Source organism: Leopardus geoffroyi, chromosome D2 (assembly GCF_018350155.1).
Source record: "Leopardus geoffroyi isolate Oge1 chromosome D2, O.geoffroyi_Oge1_pat1.0, whole genome shotgun sequence".
NCBI classification, from domain to species: Eukaryota; Metazoa; Chordata; class Mammalia; order Carnivora; family Felidae; genus Leopardus; species Leopardus geoffroyi.
In genome coordinates, this window is record NC_059334.1 from 54,039,564 (window position 1) to 54,057,026 (window position 17,463).

The following is a 17,463-nucleotide window of genomic DNA, read 5'->3' on the forward strand; positions in this document are numbered from 1 at the left end:
TGCATCTGGGCAAGATACTGTTAACGAGGTAAAATGCTCAACTCTGGGACTTCTTACAGTGAGTTCCCAACTCTGCTCTCATCAGGATCTCCTGGAAGTTTCTACCAACTGCACAGATTGCAGGGGGTCCCCTCCAGACCAGCTAAATCACACTCTCTGGGAGTCGGTGACAGAAGTCTGCACATTTAAAGATCTCCCTTGATTTTCCCTGTGTCTAAAGTTTAAGAACCCCTTGTTTATTATGATCACTTTGGCTTTCTGAAATAACTTGGAAGAAAGATAGGCCTAATACAATCAGTTTGCTGGACAAAGTCAAATAGAGGCCAATCCTGGAAAGAGCGCCTCCAACAATCCTCTAGCAAACTGGTAATTTTCCAGTTCAGTTCTGACAAAGTCAGTCCCTTCTTCACCATGCTCCATGGATCTCCATGATGTGTCCCAGAACAAATGTCTTGGCTTGGCATTCCCAGCCCCTGGGAACACACTGCCTTTTGACTACATCTCTGAATGAATTCGTCCCTTTTGTCTATTCACTAGTATTCCCCCAAAATGCCCTTCTTGAAAGGAAACATTTAAACAATATCCATTGCCCATCCATCATTCACTTACTCACTCAACCAACCAAGCATTTAGTGAGCAATCATGACTTAGTGGTAGGCGCTAAGAATACACAGTTGAAATCGATAGCTGAAAAAGTACTTTCTCTAAAAAAATTATGTTCCATGTAATAATTTACTTAATCCTCTGTTGGGGAATTTATTCAGCTCTGACCTATACTTATTCATGTTTATATCTTATCTTTTTACTGAAATGCAAGCTCCTCGGTGGCAAACCATGACTTTATCACCTCTGTACGCCTCAGGTGTCAGTAAATGTTTTCTAAACTGGATTGAATTTTTTAATGTTTATTTATTTATTTTTGAGAGAGAGAGTATATGTCGGGAAGGGGCAGAGAGAGACAGACACACACACAGAATGTGAAGCAGGATCCAGGCTCCGAGCTGTCAGCACAGAGCCTGACACAGGGCTTGAATACATGAACCATGAGATCATGACCTGAGCCGAAGTCACAGCGCTCAGCTGACTGAGCCACCCAGGTGCCCCCAAACTGGACTGAATTTAATCTTAAGCACAGTGACTTTAGTATTTGTGGAAAAAAATAAATTCGAAGTGGCAATGTCTAATGATAAATGAGTTTTTGTCCTTCCGTTGTTGAACACAGCACAAATTTAACAGATGGCTCTTCAAAAATAGATGTGAGATTTTAAAAATAGTTCATTCCGGCAACAAGAATGTAGGCTCCATTCAAGCTAACTGACATCTGGTGAATCAAGTTGGGAAGGTAACAGGTTTTTGGGAAGTCAAGCCTGAAGTCTGGGTCATCCCACCCCTCTGTCACAGGAACAGTCTTAGAGGTGGGTCAATGAAACAAATAACTTTGATACTATACATGTTCAGTCAAACCACCAATGCCCTGGGTCTGTAATCTTTGTCATCCTGATATAAGAGTTCCAGAAATGCATTCCTTAAAAACAAAACCCTTAGCTATACCACCAAAGACACGATCCAAAAAAGAAATAATTGATAAGCTGGACTTCATTAAAATTAAAAACTTCTGCTCTGCAAAAGACAATGTGAAGATAATAAGAAGACAAGCCACAGACTGGCAGAAAGTATTTGTAAAAGACCCAATCGATAAAGGACGATTATCCTTTATATATACAAAATAAGCAAGAATTCTTAAAGCTCAACAAGAAAAAAACAACTTGATTAAAAAATGGGCCAAAGACCTAAACAGACAGCTCACCAGAGATACGGATACACAGATAGCAGATAAATATATGAAAAGAGGCTCCAAATCCGATGTCATCAGGAAATACAAGTTGAGACAATAAGATGCCACTACACACCTATTTAAATGGTCAAAATCCAGGACATTGCCAATACCAAATGCTGGCGAGGATGTGGAGTGACAGAACTCTCATACGTTGCTGGTAGGAATGCAAAATGATACAGTCACTTTATAAGACTGGGGGCTTCCTGCAAAGCTAAGCATACTCGTACCGTGTGATCCAGCAATCATGCTCCTTGGTCTTTACCCAAAGGAGTTGAAACTGTATGTCTACACAAACCCACACACGGATGTTTGGAGCAGTTTTATTCATATTGCCAAACTTGGAAGCAACCAAGATGTTCTTCAGAAGGTGAACGGATAAATAAACCATGGTGTACCCAGACAATGAAGTGAGCTATCAGCCCATGAAAAGACATGGGGAATCATAAATGCATATTGCTAAGTGAAAGAAGCCAATCTGAAAAGTCTACATACTACGCGATTCCAGCTCAAGGACAATCTAGAAAAGGCAAAGCTATGGAGACAATGAAAAGATCAGGGGTTACCAAAGGTTGGGCAGGTGGATGAATATGCAAAGCACAGAGGATTTTAGGGCACTGAAAATACTCTGTATGATATTATAATGATGAATATATGTCATTATACACTTGTCCAAACCCATCAAATATACACCACCAAGAATGAACTCTAAGGGATACTATGGACTTGGGTGACTATGATGTCACATATGTTCACTGTGAGCCCCATAAGTTCCTCCTTTGTAAAACAAAATGTCATCATTCTGATGAGTGACATTGATGACAGGGAAGGCCATGTATGTGTGGGGCAGGGTGTGTATCTGAAATCTCTGTTATCTTCCTCTCAATATTGTGGTAAACCTAAAACTGCTCTAAAAGAAAACAAGTCCTTAACACACACACACACACACACACACACACACACACACACACCTCCTATATCCAATTCCTGGGATCTGTGGTCAAATTAGTTTCTTCAATTTCCAGCGGTGAATTTTCCTGAAAATCTTCCCTTTTGTGTTCTATCATTAGTATTTCAAATTTCTTCTATGCGAGACTATGTGGTTGGTAATCTTTACAAACGATATTGGTAATCATGAACAGTGGTTATCTCAGGAGGGTGGGAGTGTGGAAGATGTGCACTTTCTGTGTTTTATATTTCTGCAATGTTTACGTTTTTACAAACGGGTATTGCTTTTGTACTCAAAAAGAAGATCAACAAGTTCAAATCTTTTTTAAAATTTGTAAAGATCTATATAAATTAGAGGAAGCCGACCCATTACTTTTACATGGAGTGGTAAAGTTTTTTAAAAGAGTTAATTAAAAGGAAGGGAAAAAAAATTCTGGGCCAGATGTTCTGTTTTGGTTATTAAAGTATGTGGCAGCAGAAGGTGTGGCTCTCTCACCATTATTTCTCTGCCTCATATTTCTTTGTCTTATCTTCCCCCAAGACTGCAAGTTGTTGGGTTTTTTCCCCCTAGTGTCTTCCCTAGCACAGAGTTGTAGTGAATACTCAAAGATATCTTTGCTTAGTTGAATTGAATTGTCTTATTAAGACAAAAAAAGGTTTTCCCTTGAAACATCCAAATAATCCAGGATACTGAAAGATTTTCTTAAATGTTGAAGAAAAGATTCTTTCAGTGGGATTATGAAGCCATCATTCAGAATGTCACCCTTAAAACTGTTTTTTGTTTTTTGGGTTTTTTTAAGAAAGAAAGAAGGAGAGCGGGGTAAGGACAGAGGGGGAGAGAAAGAGAGAGAGAGAGAGAGAGAGAGAGAGAGAGAGAGAATCCCAAGCAGACTCCACGCTCATCACAGAGCCCAGTGCAGGGCTGGATCCCATGACCCTGGGATCATGATCTGAGTGGAAATCAAGAGTTGGACACTCAACCGACTGAGCCACCCAGGCACCCCAGAATGTCTCCCTTGACCCAACTTTGGTGAATAGTCATCTTATATAACAAAGATAGTACTTTCAGGGCAAAGAACCCTGTATGTTTTTTAAATAAAAAAGTTTCGTGTTGTCATCTCACACTTGAAAATGAAACTGGCCTGCAGACACTGCTCATTTCCTGGCCAGCACCTAGTAACACACCCTTTGTTTGAGATCCAAATGAAAGGAACTCAGGTTCTGGTTTATTTCCTATCTCTATCCAGCATGATCAGGCGTTCTATAGAACTTCTGAGGACGACCTTTGCCAACTGCCATGGCAGAGCCTGCTGGGAGCGAGCTTCCAAAGGGAATGGGTGGGCTGTCAGTCCACAAACACTGCTGGAGCATTAGCGTTGCCAAGACAATCCAGGAGCTGAGGAGAAGGAGCCTCAAGCAAAGGGAGCCTAGATGGCAAGGATTTTCTCCCCATTGGGTCTACAAGTTCAAGAGTTGGTATTTTTCTCATTTTTAAGCAGCCTTGGCTCCAGGGAAATTGCATGGTTTCTGAGCTTGGTCTTACCTCGGTCTGTCTCAGGAGATGGGACCTCCCCCTACACTGTCAATAACTTGAGAAGTTGCTTATTCTCAGTCTTTCTGGTCCACTAGGACACAATCATTTTCTTTTCCTTTGTTTAAAAGATATTTAAAAATAAACATTTAGTCATCCCAACATGACTTTGAGGCAAACCAGAGCATTCTTTTCCAATAGCTCTGATTTTTAGAGGCAACAATCTGAACGTTCATACAGAGGGTGCCACCCAACTGAACTCATGACTACATATCACCAGGAGTTGTTTTTGTAAAAACACTAGATCATAAAACAATAAATCATAAGAAAAATCATAATAATAACAATAGCCACCATTAAGGTAGCATTCTAGGTACTGGGCGAAGTACTTTATATACTTTATCTCATTGAATCCTTGCCACAACTTTCTGATCTAAGTGCCACTGTTATCCCTACCTTACGGTAAAGAAAACTGAGATTCAGAGAGGCTAAGTGACTTACCCAAGGTTACACGGCAAATAAACAATAGACACAGAATCCAACTTAGGCCATTCTGACCCCAAAGCCCTTGTTCTTATTCATAATGTTACAGTTTCAGGATAAAAAGAGTTTTTTCTCTAAACTCCGGAGTCAATGTTTTTCTCTAAACTCCGGAGTTTAGTTTCTCTAAACTCCTTCGAAGGCAGGAGCCATGCCCTTATCACCCAGCACTTCAGCTTCCAGCAATGGCTCAAGAAAGCCAGCAACCACTTTCTTTACTTAGTAACTACTAAGAAATGGAGTGCTGATCACACACTTAGGAGGTGAAGAAACACGAAGAGAGTAGAGGCCACTCATGTAGCTTTACCACCAGGGACATTCCAACCAGCGGTAGAAGGTACAAACGTGAAGCAAAGCCTTGCTTGGGACCTTCCACTAGAGTCTGTGTGTGCTGGACGGGCCCACTGCGAGGCTGGTCAGGCAGGGGCTGTCTCACCCCTCTCCTCTCCCTTGAAGGGCATTTCACAAACAACTGTACTGTCCCAGTTTGGGGCAGCTCCACCTGCCTCACGGGGCCCTGTCTAGGTAGGCAGGGTGCTACCGACAGAATAATGACAAAGAAGGCTTTCTTGGAGACTCTCTGTGTGTCTTTAATAGATGGCCCCCGGCATAGGTTGGGCCTTCAAAAGGGTCAGCTTACCTTCCATGACTGACGCACTGGTCCCACTGGGGTCATTCGGATGTGGAGCCGAAGGTGGAACATAGCCAATCACCAGGTCAATGGTGGCCTAGGTAGAAATAATTCATTGCAGACAGAATCAGTGCAGGGTAACAGACTCAAAGCAAACCAAATCAGCAGGAGCAAAAGTTCTGGATGGAATAGGCAGGGGGAAGGGAAGGTGAGAAGAGGAGAGAAAGGTCACACACGCTCCATTGTATCCTCCCTCATGTAAGCCAGGCAGGCAGGAAAGCCTGGGAAACGAATTACCTGTTACAGGTTGCCAAGTGTACCACTGCCAAGGGGCAACTCACAAACTGGAGCAAAGTTGTGACAAGCAAGCATGAACTTGAAATTAGCCTCCATCTGAGACTTGAGATGGCTTCCAGTCACAGAGGCTCATTTGAAACGGTTGAGTTATTTGTTTGCACACTGACCTCTTTGTTCATTGCTGAAAATTATTGTTCTTTCTCTCTCTCTAAAAAGAACTTGAGCGTCTAACAAAAATTATATAACAATGTGATTCTTAAAACAGGATAAAAAAGGGAATCGAGTCTGATTAAAGAGGAAACCAATATGCAAATCATGAAGTTCAAGATAATTGCATCTTGCATAAAATGTGACTCCAAGATGGCTAGGAGCCGAGGCAAGAAGGAGGGCAGAAAATGTGGTGTAACTTTCATTATAGGAAAGGAAGAAACATACTAGTTCCTGATAGGAAATCAAGTTATTCCCATCTTTAAAATCTGAGATAAATTTCTCACCTTATTTTAGGACAGAGTTTCCTATACTTATATATTTCATGAACCTACAAAATTTCAAACAAGTTTATGCTAAGGGGAGTCGACATAGGGATGCTAACCTAAGCCCACAACTGCTATCTACTATTATGAGAATTTCACAAAAGAAATGAATTTTAACAGCAAAAACGAGAAAGGACAAATCTCAGAATAAAAGGAGCCTTGCAAATAAGGATGGCTCGCACACACACACACACACACACACACCCAAGTTACCAGTTAAAACACAGACATAATATTTATGTTCTACTGAAAAATTATTCATTGTTTACCTGAAATTCAAATTGCAATGGGGATCCCATACTTTCAACTGCCACTTTCGCTACATGCGGCAAACTCTAGTGTGAGCGCATACACATGTGAACGTGCGCACACACACACACACACTATATTGTCCTTATTTTTTCTCATCTGTCTGTTCATCAGTGAATACTCCCTCATGGATCAGCACATTGTGTGGCCAACTTAGGAACCACAGATCTGGGAGACGCTGAACAGAACAATGAATGTGGACCCGAACAACAGTTTCATGGCAAGTAAAGAATCGTGAGAGCAGTACCTCATGGCTACCCATGCTAAGGACCCAGGCCACAACCCGAAGGCCGAATGCAAGGAGCAAGAGGGGCTCAACTGCTAAACTTAAGTAAAGAATCAAACTTTCAAAACTTAGAAGAGATCATTGATGGCTCAACCTCTGGATCAATGATTTTCCAATAACGTCAGGATTCCCAGAAGTGCTCCCTAACGGCGGGTAGGAACTACCAGAAGATAGGACTTGAAGCCCCTCATTTGCCTCACTCCACTCAATCACCACGGCACTGCCATTTCAGGCTTCTACATGTGCTTTCTTCTGTGCTTAAGAAAACAAAACCCCGGGGCGCCTGGGTGGCTCAGTCGGTTGGGTGTCCGACTTCGGCTCAGGTCATGATCTCGCGGTCCGTGAGTTCGAGCCCCGCGTTGGGCTCTGGGCTGACAGCTCAGAGCCTGGAGCCTGTTTCAGATTCTGTGTCTCCCTCTCTCTCTGACCCTCCCCCATTCATGCTCTGTCTCTCTCTGTCTCAAAAATGAATAAACGTTAAAAAAAAATTAAAAAAAAAAAAGAAAACCCCAAACAGCCAGAAACATCACTGACTTGTACTATCTTTCCTAAGTATCATTTCTCTCAGCCAGGTTTTGGATAAATAGATGACAGCTGACATTCTGAATTTACGTTTTAGGATTAGAAAGATTCACAGCAAGCCCATAAGTTTTGGAGCCTAGACCAACCAAATCGATATTCTGAATGGGCTCTGAGAAGCCTCACCTATATATTCTTGCCAACAGGGATGGCCTATTTTAAAAATTTTTTAAATTTTTATTTATTTTTGAGAGAGACAGTGTGAGCAAGGGAGGGGCAGAGAGAGAGGGAGACACAGAATCAGAAGCAAGCTTCAGGCTCCAAGCTGTCAGCACAAAAGCCCAATGCGGGGCTCGAACTCACAAACTGTGAGATCATGCCTGAGCCAAAGTTAGACGCTTAACCGACTGAGCCACCCAGGTGCCCCTATATTATTATTTTTTTAATGTTTATTTTTCAGAGAGAGAGAGAGACAGACAGACAGAGCATGAGTGAGGGAGGGGCAGAGAGAGAGGGAGACACAGAATCTGAAGCAGGCTCCAGGCTCTGAGCTGTCAGCACAGAGCCCAACGTGGGGCTTGAACTCACAAAAGCAAGTTCATGACCTGAGCCAAAGTTGGAGACTTAACCGACTGAGCCACCCAGGTGCCCCAGGGATGGCCTATTTTAGTATAAAATTTTCTCCCTTTGTCCTAGCTCCCAAGCAAAATAAATTGATTGGAAAATGAAGGTGTTAGAGAGTAATGGGATAAGCACGGTAGGTAGCTTTATGAGCACTTGTTAGCAAACATAAAATCTGAGAGCTATGAGCCTTGAGTCCATTTGTTTCTTTTAAGTGCACTTGAGAAAGAGAATTCTGGACTCACATCAGACAATATCAATATGTACTCATTTAGAGGCTGTCATCAGAAAATAGCTAATATTCACATCTTGATGTTCCAAGGCAATATTAATGAAATACCTTCTACAGAGTGTTTCAAAGAGTGTCTGATACACAGAGCTATACTCACCACACAAATGTAAATAAATACTTGAGCAGATATGCACAGAGCTATACCAAGAGACGGTGCCACCTAACTCTAGAGCATTCTGTTGAAGAAAGTCAAGTTTATCTAATCCACTAGTTCTGTGATTGCAAGTATAAACCTGTAAGTGTGTGTGTGTGTGTGTGTGTGTGTGTGTGGTGATCTAATATAATTTCATGCTTTTCTTTTCTTTTAATACTTCCTTATTCTGACAGAGCGAGTGAGGGAGGGGCGGAGAGAGGGGGACAGAGAGAATTCCAAGCAGGTTCCGCACTGTCAGTGCAGAGCCTGATGCGGGGCTTGATCCCACGAACCATGAGATCATGGCCTCAGCTGAAATCAAGAGTCAGATGCTTAATGGACTGAGCCACCCAGGCGTGCCTAATGTCACACTCTTCTTAATGAACTTTTGTTTACTTATCTCAGTTCAAAGCCATTCAATAAGACAGAAGGTGCTTACCCCAGTCTCTTGACCCCTTTCATTCAGCAGGGAGATGAGTTTGTATGGCTGAGATCTGTTTTGGTCGCCAATCAGGTCCTTTAGGGATACCGTGGCCGTGCCAATTAATCTGTGGGTGAAACAAGAAAGCACACAGTAACCTAAGTGAGGGACATGCTTCCATGCACTCAGCGGGCCTCCTGATTCCCTGCCTATTCATGTTATCATTAAAACCACTCACAATGAGATGAATTTGGGGGAATTTTGGCAGTAAACATCACTTTTCCACAACATGTAATCATTTCGAGAGTCCAACTATGGTGTCTATGAAATCTGAAGTCATGAATGAGATAAGCAGTGAATGGCGACAGACAAAGACGGAATAACCCCCTCAGAATCCAAGAAGAGAGAAAAGTAGGACAAAATTCAGGCATTCCTCTGTAATGAAAATGTAAAAGAACCCATCACACATGGCCCACTGTAAAAATGCTCCCCCAAGGAGACCTTCTGCACTTGTCAATAGGTTGCCAGTTTACTGATAGGGCCAGCTTACTAACCTGCATAGTCTGGAGCAGAATTCAAAAGTTGGATATGCGCACGTCTCCCTCTTCCTGGACACTGAGGGATTCTGTTCAGCCTTTACTGCCTCCCCATCTACCTTGTAGTGCACATAACCTACTGGTACAGAAGTATGCATGTGTCCCTGCTCACCATGGTTAGGCCCCCTGAAAGCCAGGATTGCTCCCTTCCATGCTCTAACCCCAGTGCTTGGAACATACTACACTTGTTCATAGATATTTACTAAATGAAGGAAAGAATAAATAAGTCGACATACACTAAAAATGAATATGCAAGACATTTTTTTTTAATTTTGTTTTTAAGGGGCACCTGGGTGGCTCAGTCGGTTGGGCGTCTGACTTCAGCTCAGGTCATGATCTCACAGTCCGTGAGTTTGAGCCCCATGTTGGGCTCTGTGCTGACAGCTCAGAGCCTGGAGCCTGCTTTGGATTCTGTGTCTCCCTCTCTCTCTGCTCCTCCCCTGCTCATGCTCTGTCTCTTTCTGTCTCAAAAATAAATAAAAACATTAAAAAAATTTTTTTTTAAATTTAATGTTTTTTATTATTTATTTTTGATAAATAAAATAAAAACATTTAAAAATTTTTTAAAAATTATGTTTTTTATTATTTATTTTTAAGACAGAGAGAGACGAGCATGAGCAGGGGAGGAGCAGAGAGAGAGGGAGACACAGAATCCGAAGCAGGTTCCAGGCTCTGAGCTGTCAGCAGAGCCTGATGCGGGGCTCAAACTCACAGACCGTGAGATCATGACCTGAGCCGAAGTCGGACACCCAACCGACTGAGCCACCCAGGCGCCCCTGAATCTGCAAAACATTTTTGTGGTTAGGGCACATGATCAACAAAGTTCATAAAACATGCATTCCCTGAGAGTTGGTGAATATAAAAATGTAACCTGTAGAATACAGTCTGTAAATTGGGAGTTATAGTGACAACGGGGCATGAGATTCGGGAACTGAAGAAGTTCCCTCTGAGAAATTCAATCAAAAAGCAAAGAAAGCCCAGGGGTGTGCTCTCAGTATGGATACTGAGAAAGGAAAAGAAAAACAAGAAGATTTAAAAAATGTTATTTACTTATACGTAGCCTACATTTGCAGTGACTGATACTAATAAATGGCACCTATGACAGCATAAATATCATTAGCATGGAAATAGAAAACTAAGTATCAAGTCCTCAAAGTCATAGAAGAGATTCCTTACATCAAAAAACCCAGAGTGTGGGGCACTTGGGTGGCTTGGTCAGTTGAGTGTCTGACTCTTGATTTTGGTTCAGGTCATGGTCTCATAGTCATGAGACCAAGCCCCACATCGAGCTCTGCAAACAACCCAGGTGAAGAAACCATAGTTGGGCATAAAACATAACTGGGCTTTTGGGAAAAAATAATAACCTGGAGAGTTCATCTTGTGCAGAAATATTTATTGTATTTTAACATGTAGTAGTTTCTTTAAAAATTAGGAGTGAAAATTGATGTCAACATGGAAATGCCATTTTTGAACTGACAAATATCCATATTCTCCTTCTCCACTCAGACCCCAGAAATAGAACTAGATTGTAGATCTGGAGTCTGTCACCCAACTACATACATCCACTGACTCAACAATATGAATAAATGACTTCACTTTCTGTGAATAGACATATTGCACAAGACCAGGAAACTGCTATGGCACCTGGTTTCACCTGATTTACCCCATGGCATGAAGCACTGCATATGGTTTCTTGGAAGAATACACTTTCTTGGACAGAACACCGCAAAAGATGCTCAACAACCATGATGGGTTCTCATCTCTTTTAATACCACAAGTAGAGTTAGTTACTGGAAATGGAAAAGAAAAATTCTACCTCCAGAGGGTTAAGAGTAAACTTTTCAGCACTTCTAGGTCAATACAGAAATTAGGTCTCTCAGTCAACACTGGGAATTGACAGAACCTTTATAAAGTAATTTCTAGATAAGTATGTTCACTCACGAAGTTTGCTAGAAATTTTTTTTTTTTTTTTTGTACATGAGTATAAGTTTTCTCCTTACTTGGGTTTTAATTCCCCTGACATATTGAGGAAAAGAGTCTACACATGATTCCATCTCCACCAGATGAAACAAGGAAACCTCCCACACAAGGTGAGGGCCCTGGCAAAATCTCTTCCATATCTCCCTCAGCCCCACATAATATGAGCCTGACGAGAATTTTGTTCCAAGTTTTAAAAATAGCACAGTAAGCTGTGAGGTTGGCTAATTGAGTTTTTAAGGACAAAATGTGAAAACTCCAATTTTAAAAGTCATCTGACTGGTATTAAATGTCTAAATGAGGTACTCGCCTTGAAAGACATGGAAATACACTGGATTTTTGTTTCTTACAGTTCCATGATTCATAACCTAACTGTATGATTAAAATAATAACATTGTGGGGTGCCTGGGTGGCTTAGTCGGTTAAGCATCCAACTTCGGCTCAGGTCACGATCTCACAGTTCGTGGGTTTGAGCCCCTCATCAGGCTCTGTGCTGACAGCTCAGAGCCTGGAGCCTGCTTCAGATTCTGTGTCTCCTTCTCTCTCTGCCCTTCCCGTGCTCCCACTCTGTCTCTCTCTCAAAAATAAATAAACTTTAAAAAAATTTAAAAAAATAATAACATTGCACACTTGGACATGGACAGATTTGCTGTTGCTGAAACCAAGATGACCTGAAACTCTATCAGCAATAAATAATTCTTAGAAGAAAACAACGTGTAGCATGTCAGAACAATGTGGAAAGAGGGCTGGCCTGGGGTTGGACTAGAATTTATCGACCTTGGCACTACTGACATTTTGAACTGGACAGTTCTTTGTTTTGGGGGTCTGCCCTGTGCTTTGTCAGATGTTCAGCAGCATCCTTGGCCGCAACCCGCTGACAACTCTACACCTTGCCAATTGTGCCCAGGTGGGCAACATCACCCTAGGTTGAGAAGCATGGAATTAGATGATTTCTGTTCTTGCCCTAACTCGGTGTCCCAACTTCCCCCAAGCCTTGGCTAAGTCACTCAACTCTCTGAGCCCACTTCATTCATTATCTGGGTAGACTGAAGTAAATCATTTCTCAGACCCTTCTCAGCTATTAAAGCCCTGCTAGGCTGGTACGTGTGATGTTTTCTACACATCTCTATATAGGACACTATCTCATGTTAAATATTTCTTTTCTCTTTGTTCATTGATTTAGGAAGAATATATCCTAAAGTATGTCCACGTTTGACGATCTGGAATAGTTTCCTCCTTCCACCAATATGACCTACCATTTCACGGATCAAGCTTAAATTCACACAGAGTGTCAGGAGAAAGGTTAGGCCAATCACAGAAATGTAGAATAAGTGTAAGACAGTAGGGAGTGGTGACTTGTGCTAACCAGAGGGAACAGGCTCACCTGAAACACAAACCCCATCACTGGCCCTTCGTGTCCTGAATGGTTTTACACCCTCCATTGTGACTCAACCAATATCTGTGGCTTTCCTTCCCCCCCACCCCCCCAGAGGCTTTGAGAGGGTGGTAACAGATAACAGACCAGGAATGGACTGAAATAAAAGCAGCCAATTATAAACTCAAACTTCAATTTCTTCTTTCAGAAACCCTTAGTCCCATTTCTTAAATCTGCTTTTTCATCATACAATTCTGATGCTTTTGTGTTTGTGTGTGAGGGAGGTGGTTTAAAAGAAAACTTCGCGGGGCGCCTGGGTGGCGCAGTCGGTTAAGCGTCCGACTTCAGCCAGGTCATGATCTCGCAGTCCGTGAGTTCGAGCCCCGCGTCAGGCTCTGGGCTGATGGCTCAGAGCCTGGAGCCTGTTTCCGATTCTGTGTCTCCCTCTCTGTCTGCCCCTCCCCCGTTCATGCTCTGTCTCTCTCTGTCCCAAAAATAAAAATAAACGTTGAAAAAATAAATAAAGAAAGAAAGAAAGAAAGAAAGAAAACTTCGCTTTCTTTTTTCTGAAGTAAAGATAGTGTGTTTAGATGAAAGCCTGGAAAAATGTTAGTCCCCCAAAATATTTTTAACAGCTAGGTTGTGTTGAAGAAAAATGCAGTTACAACTTCTAACACCTTTCCCTGTAAGTTGGAGAAAGCGCCCCCTATGGGCAAGTCTGAGCTCCGCAGGTCTCCAAGGGCCCCCGGCAGCCCGTCGTGGGCTGTTTTCTGTGACGTTGCCTGGATACAGAATACCGTGAGAGGCTAGGAAATGATGGCCCAGCCTCCTACACAGAGGATAAGAACAGTGTAGTCAGGCCAGTTTCCTTTAAAGGAGGTGACACTAAACCAAGAACCCTTTTTCTTTCATGTTACTAATGCTATAAATATGCTAACATGTTACAGTGTGACAGTAATGTGGACACTTTGCCCTGGATTTTCATGGAAAAATAAGAGTCTCCTGATGGACTCCACCCAACACTAAAACAGATGGACCATGTCTCAAAAGGAAGCTTTACAGTGAAAAGAATCTCAAGGTCCTTCAGCTCTCCAGCTTTATTTGCAGAATTAATAAACTGCAGATGTATTCTGAGGGGAAGAAAAAGCCAGTCCTGCTCTCATCCCTTACAGTTCTTGAAGGTCTAGTGGTTTTGAGTTGGGTCTCCATGCTTAGAACTAGTTCTAAGCAGCGGAACTGTAAACTAGTCAACTTAGTCATGCGAGGGCTAGTTAAGAACTTCTTTAACTTGTTAAGACAGAGTCTAGCATGTTTAAAAAAGAGAAATGGGAAATGTTCTCCCTGTTAGCACAGACACAAACCTTAACAGCCACATGCCACTGTGGTGAGTAAGGGCTTTGCTGGCTGAGTTCTTAATCATGGGAGCTCGCATATATTAAGTTGTTCTGTGCAGCAGGGGCACAGCCCACACGAATTACTGGAGGAGGGTTTACTGGAAATTCCTTCATGAAGGAAAGGAAAAATACATTGGACTCTGGAAAGTAAATCACATGTTGTACTGTTTCTGCCCCTACGGACTGCAGCACATCTCACTTCCCCTCCTCAGGGAGGGAATAACAATCCCCAGCTGGGCTGAGCACAAACACTTCTCCAAGCTGCTCCCCGGTCCCTTGTAGAAAGGGCCAGACCTGCCCACCCTTTGAAGCACTGGGCTCTCAGCCAGCTGAGCCTTGTCATTTCTACCAGGTCTGTGTGGCCTTGGTTCCTTGGCTGGGCAGCATCACCCATCCCCACACTTCTCCTTCCCCCAGGACCAGTATCCATCAAGCTCTTTCCTGGCTCCACCCCCACCCCCACCCCCAGCTGAACCCAAAGGTGGGAGAGCCAGGCCTACACTTTCCTTATGACCAGATGGGGGGGGGGGGTTGCGAGGGGAGGAGCTGGGGCAGCCATGACAGCAAATCCTATCCCAGGAAGCCCTGTGTAAGCAAAAACTCCCTCAAAGGACACAATCTGGGTCTCCCATCCACTTCACCAGTGGGGAACCTTCCTGAGTCTCCCAACTGGCCCACGCTGGCCCTTTGGATTAGCTCATAAACCGTTTCTGAGACTGTATTTCCCCAGACCTCCCTGCAGCAGAATCGCTAGGGCAGTTACAGATTCCCAGGACCCTGAGTCACACTTTTTCTTTAGTTAATTCTTATACCCAGGAAGTCTGAGAAACAATGGCCTAAAGCAGTGATTCTCAGTGGCAGCAGGGCAAAAGTAGAGGGATGGGGGGGAGGGGGGTGGGGAGGGGGGAGGTAGGAAAGACAGCTGGCAAAGCTAGATCTGGAGACAGGGAGACATGTGCAGTTTTTAAAAGCACATTCAATATGATAACACGGTTTACATTTGAGAAATGAGCATAGGAATCCAATTATTTAATAGAACAAAGTAGTAAGCAAAACTCAACTAAAACCACTCAGCCAGCCTCGTTATCTGTATCTTTCCTGTGACCTCTCCTCCTTACTCGCCACCAGGATTGTCAGAGAGCCTTGGAGCCTTTGTCCGGTTCATCAAATGTGGAAACACTGGCCCAAACTGTGGTTCCCAAATTTGGCTGTGTACCAGCCCCTCTAGGGAACGGCAGTGCTCTGTACTTCTAGCAAACTCCATTCCTGGGTTTCAGAATCACTCAACTAGTCTAGAGGCTGTGGCAGGTTTGGCAGGATTCAGGGCCAGCAACAACTCCCTTTTTTCCAGTCCCTCCCAACCCCACTGCTCTGAGGCCAATGGCGTCACTTTAACAAGGGAAGGAGCTGAGTAGAAGCCCAGGCCTCTGCACCTAGGTGCAGGTGAGGCACCTAGGCCAGAATCAGTCACCCTGTGGCTACAAGGAGCAGACAAACTAGCCTAATGCCTGACATGCAGGCAATGCTCAATAATTATTTCTAGAATAAGTGACTATAACCTGTAACCTGACCAATTCTCCTGTTCATTCAGTCCTCAAGGGTCTGAATCTGTGGTTGTCTGCTTGTACAGTTTAGAGCAACTCCCAGGCTCTGGCTCTGTCCCTGGCCCATTGGAATCAAGGTAGTAGTTTTCTGTTATTCATTCATTCATTCTTTCATTCATTCATCAAGAACTTGGACCTAACAAGGAAAGGGAGACAGAATAACAGTGATTAAGAATTTGGAGCTAGGCAGGGCTGACTAATTCGGACTCATCCTTGTACTAGAGGCCAGGTACAGGTTGTTTTACTTCTCTGAGCCTCAGTTTCCTCATCTGTAAAATGGGGTTATGACAGCTACTACCTAACAGTATTGTAAGGATCAAAAGGATGCTGTGGTAAGTGCTTAACAGTTACTTTTTATTATTTCAGACACTACTCTAGAAAAAGGAATCAAAAGAAAGCATGTGACCCCAGGCCAGTACTGGCAGGGAAAGCTGGTCTGAACTCATGCACAGTCTAAATCACAGGAAGGTGGGATATCTATGCAAGGATATGGGTAGGTACCCACTTCCATTTCTGTGCAATCAATTGCGCAAAGTTCTTAAAACCAGTCCTTTCTCTTACGTACATGAAACAACTCCCTCCCCAACGTCAATGCTATATATACCAAAAGTCTTCTTGGAAAATCATTTTTTATTTTCAGGGTTAGACCCGAAGCAAACTTCAGCTATAGCTGAATTCTCATAAAATCCAATTAGTGGAAACTGAATAAAGATTTTAAAGGTCTCATAAAATATTTCATTATAAAATTTTTTTGAATGTTCATTTATTTTTGGGAGAGACGGAGACAGAGCTTGAGCGGGAGAAGGGCAGAGGGAGACAGGGAGACACAGAATCCACAGCAGGCTCCAGGCTCTGAGCTGTCAGCACAGAACCTGACGTGGGGCTTGAACCCACGAGCTGTGAGATCATGACCTGAGCTGAAGTTGGACGCTCAACCGACTGAGCCACCCAGGTGCCCCCATACTTTTAATACTTTTATGTCTCCTAGTGACAAGACTTCCTGCTGACATTGCCACATGTAATCATGGCCATGGGATTTGTTGAAGTGGCCCAGATGTGGTTGGTCGGGAGGGATGGACAGCCCACGGGTTGAGGCAGGCTTTCTTTCTTTTTTTTTTTTTTTAAAGTTTATTTATTTATTTTGAGAGAGAGAGAGAGAGAGAGAGAGAGAGAGAGAGAGAATGCAAAGGAGCAAGCAGGGGAGGGGCAGAGAGAGAAAGGGAGAGAGAGAGAGAATCCCAAGCAGGCTCCATGCTGTCAGCACAGAGCCCTTGTGTTCCATCACACAGTGAGATCATGACCTGAGGCAAAATCAAGAGTGAGTCAGATGCTTAACCTTAACGGACTGAGCCACCCAGGTGCCCCAAGGCTTTCTGATTGGAGTAGCTTCTCAGGCTGTGTAGACATCTAAACCAGAGGCCAGTGTTACTGTGGAACAGGATTCTCAGTTCAGTTCTTTTTAGTTCCATATTTTCAGTGGCATGGCAAAAGTATGAAAAGATCACAATTGGTTTGGGCTGGCTGGGTCTGGGTACTGGAAAAGCTGAACCCCAGCGTTTTGGGGAGGCCAGTGAAGTAGGTGCCACAGTCCTGCTGATGTCTGTCAACATCTCATGAGTAAG

At 43.2% G+C, this 17,463-nt stretch overlaps 1 protein-coding gene across 6 annotated transcripts in view; it reads right to left on the reverse strand.

Annotated features, from left to right (window-relative positions):
• The window catches only part of MYOF (myoferlin), a 151,311-nt gene that overhangs the window by 101,080 nt on the left and 32,768 nt on the right, over positions 1–17,463 (reverse strand). For all 6 annotated transcript variants that reach the window (XR_006701606.1, XM_045438241.1, XM_045438239.1 and 3 more), the window contains exons 4-5: positions 8,914–9,022; positions 5,494–5,581 (exon numbers count right to left, since the gene is read on the reverse strand). Coding sequence is in view for 5 of the 6 variants with exons in the window: in XM_045438241.1 (XP_045294197.1) it covers positions 5,494–5,581; positions 8,914–9,022 (197 nt within the window). In the remaining variant the exon portion in view is untranslated. The remainder of the gene's footprint in view (positions 1–5,493; positions 5,582–8,913; positions 9,023–17,463) is intronic.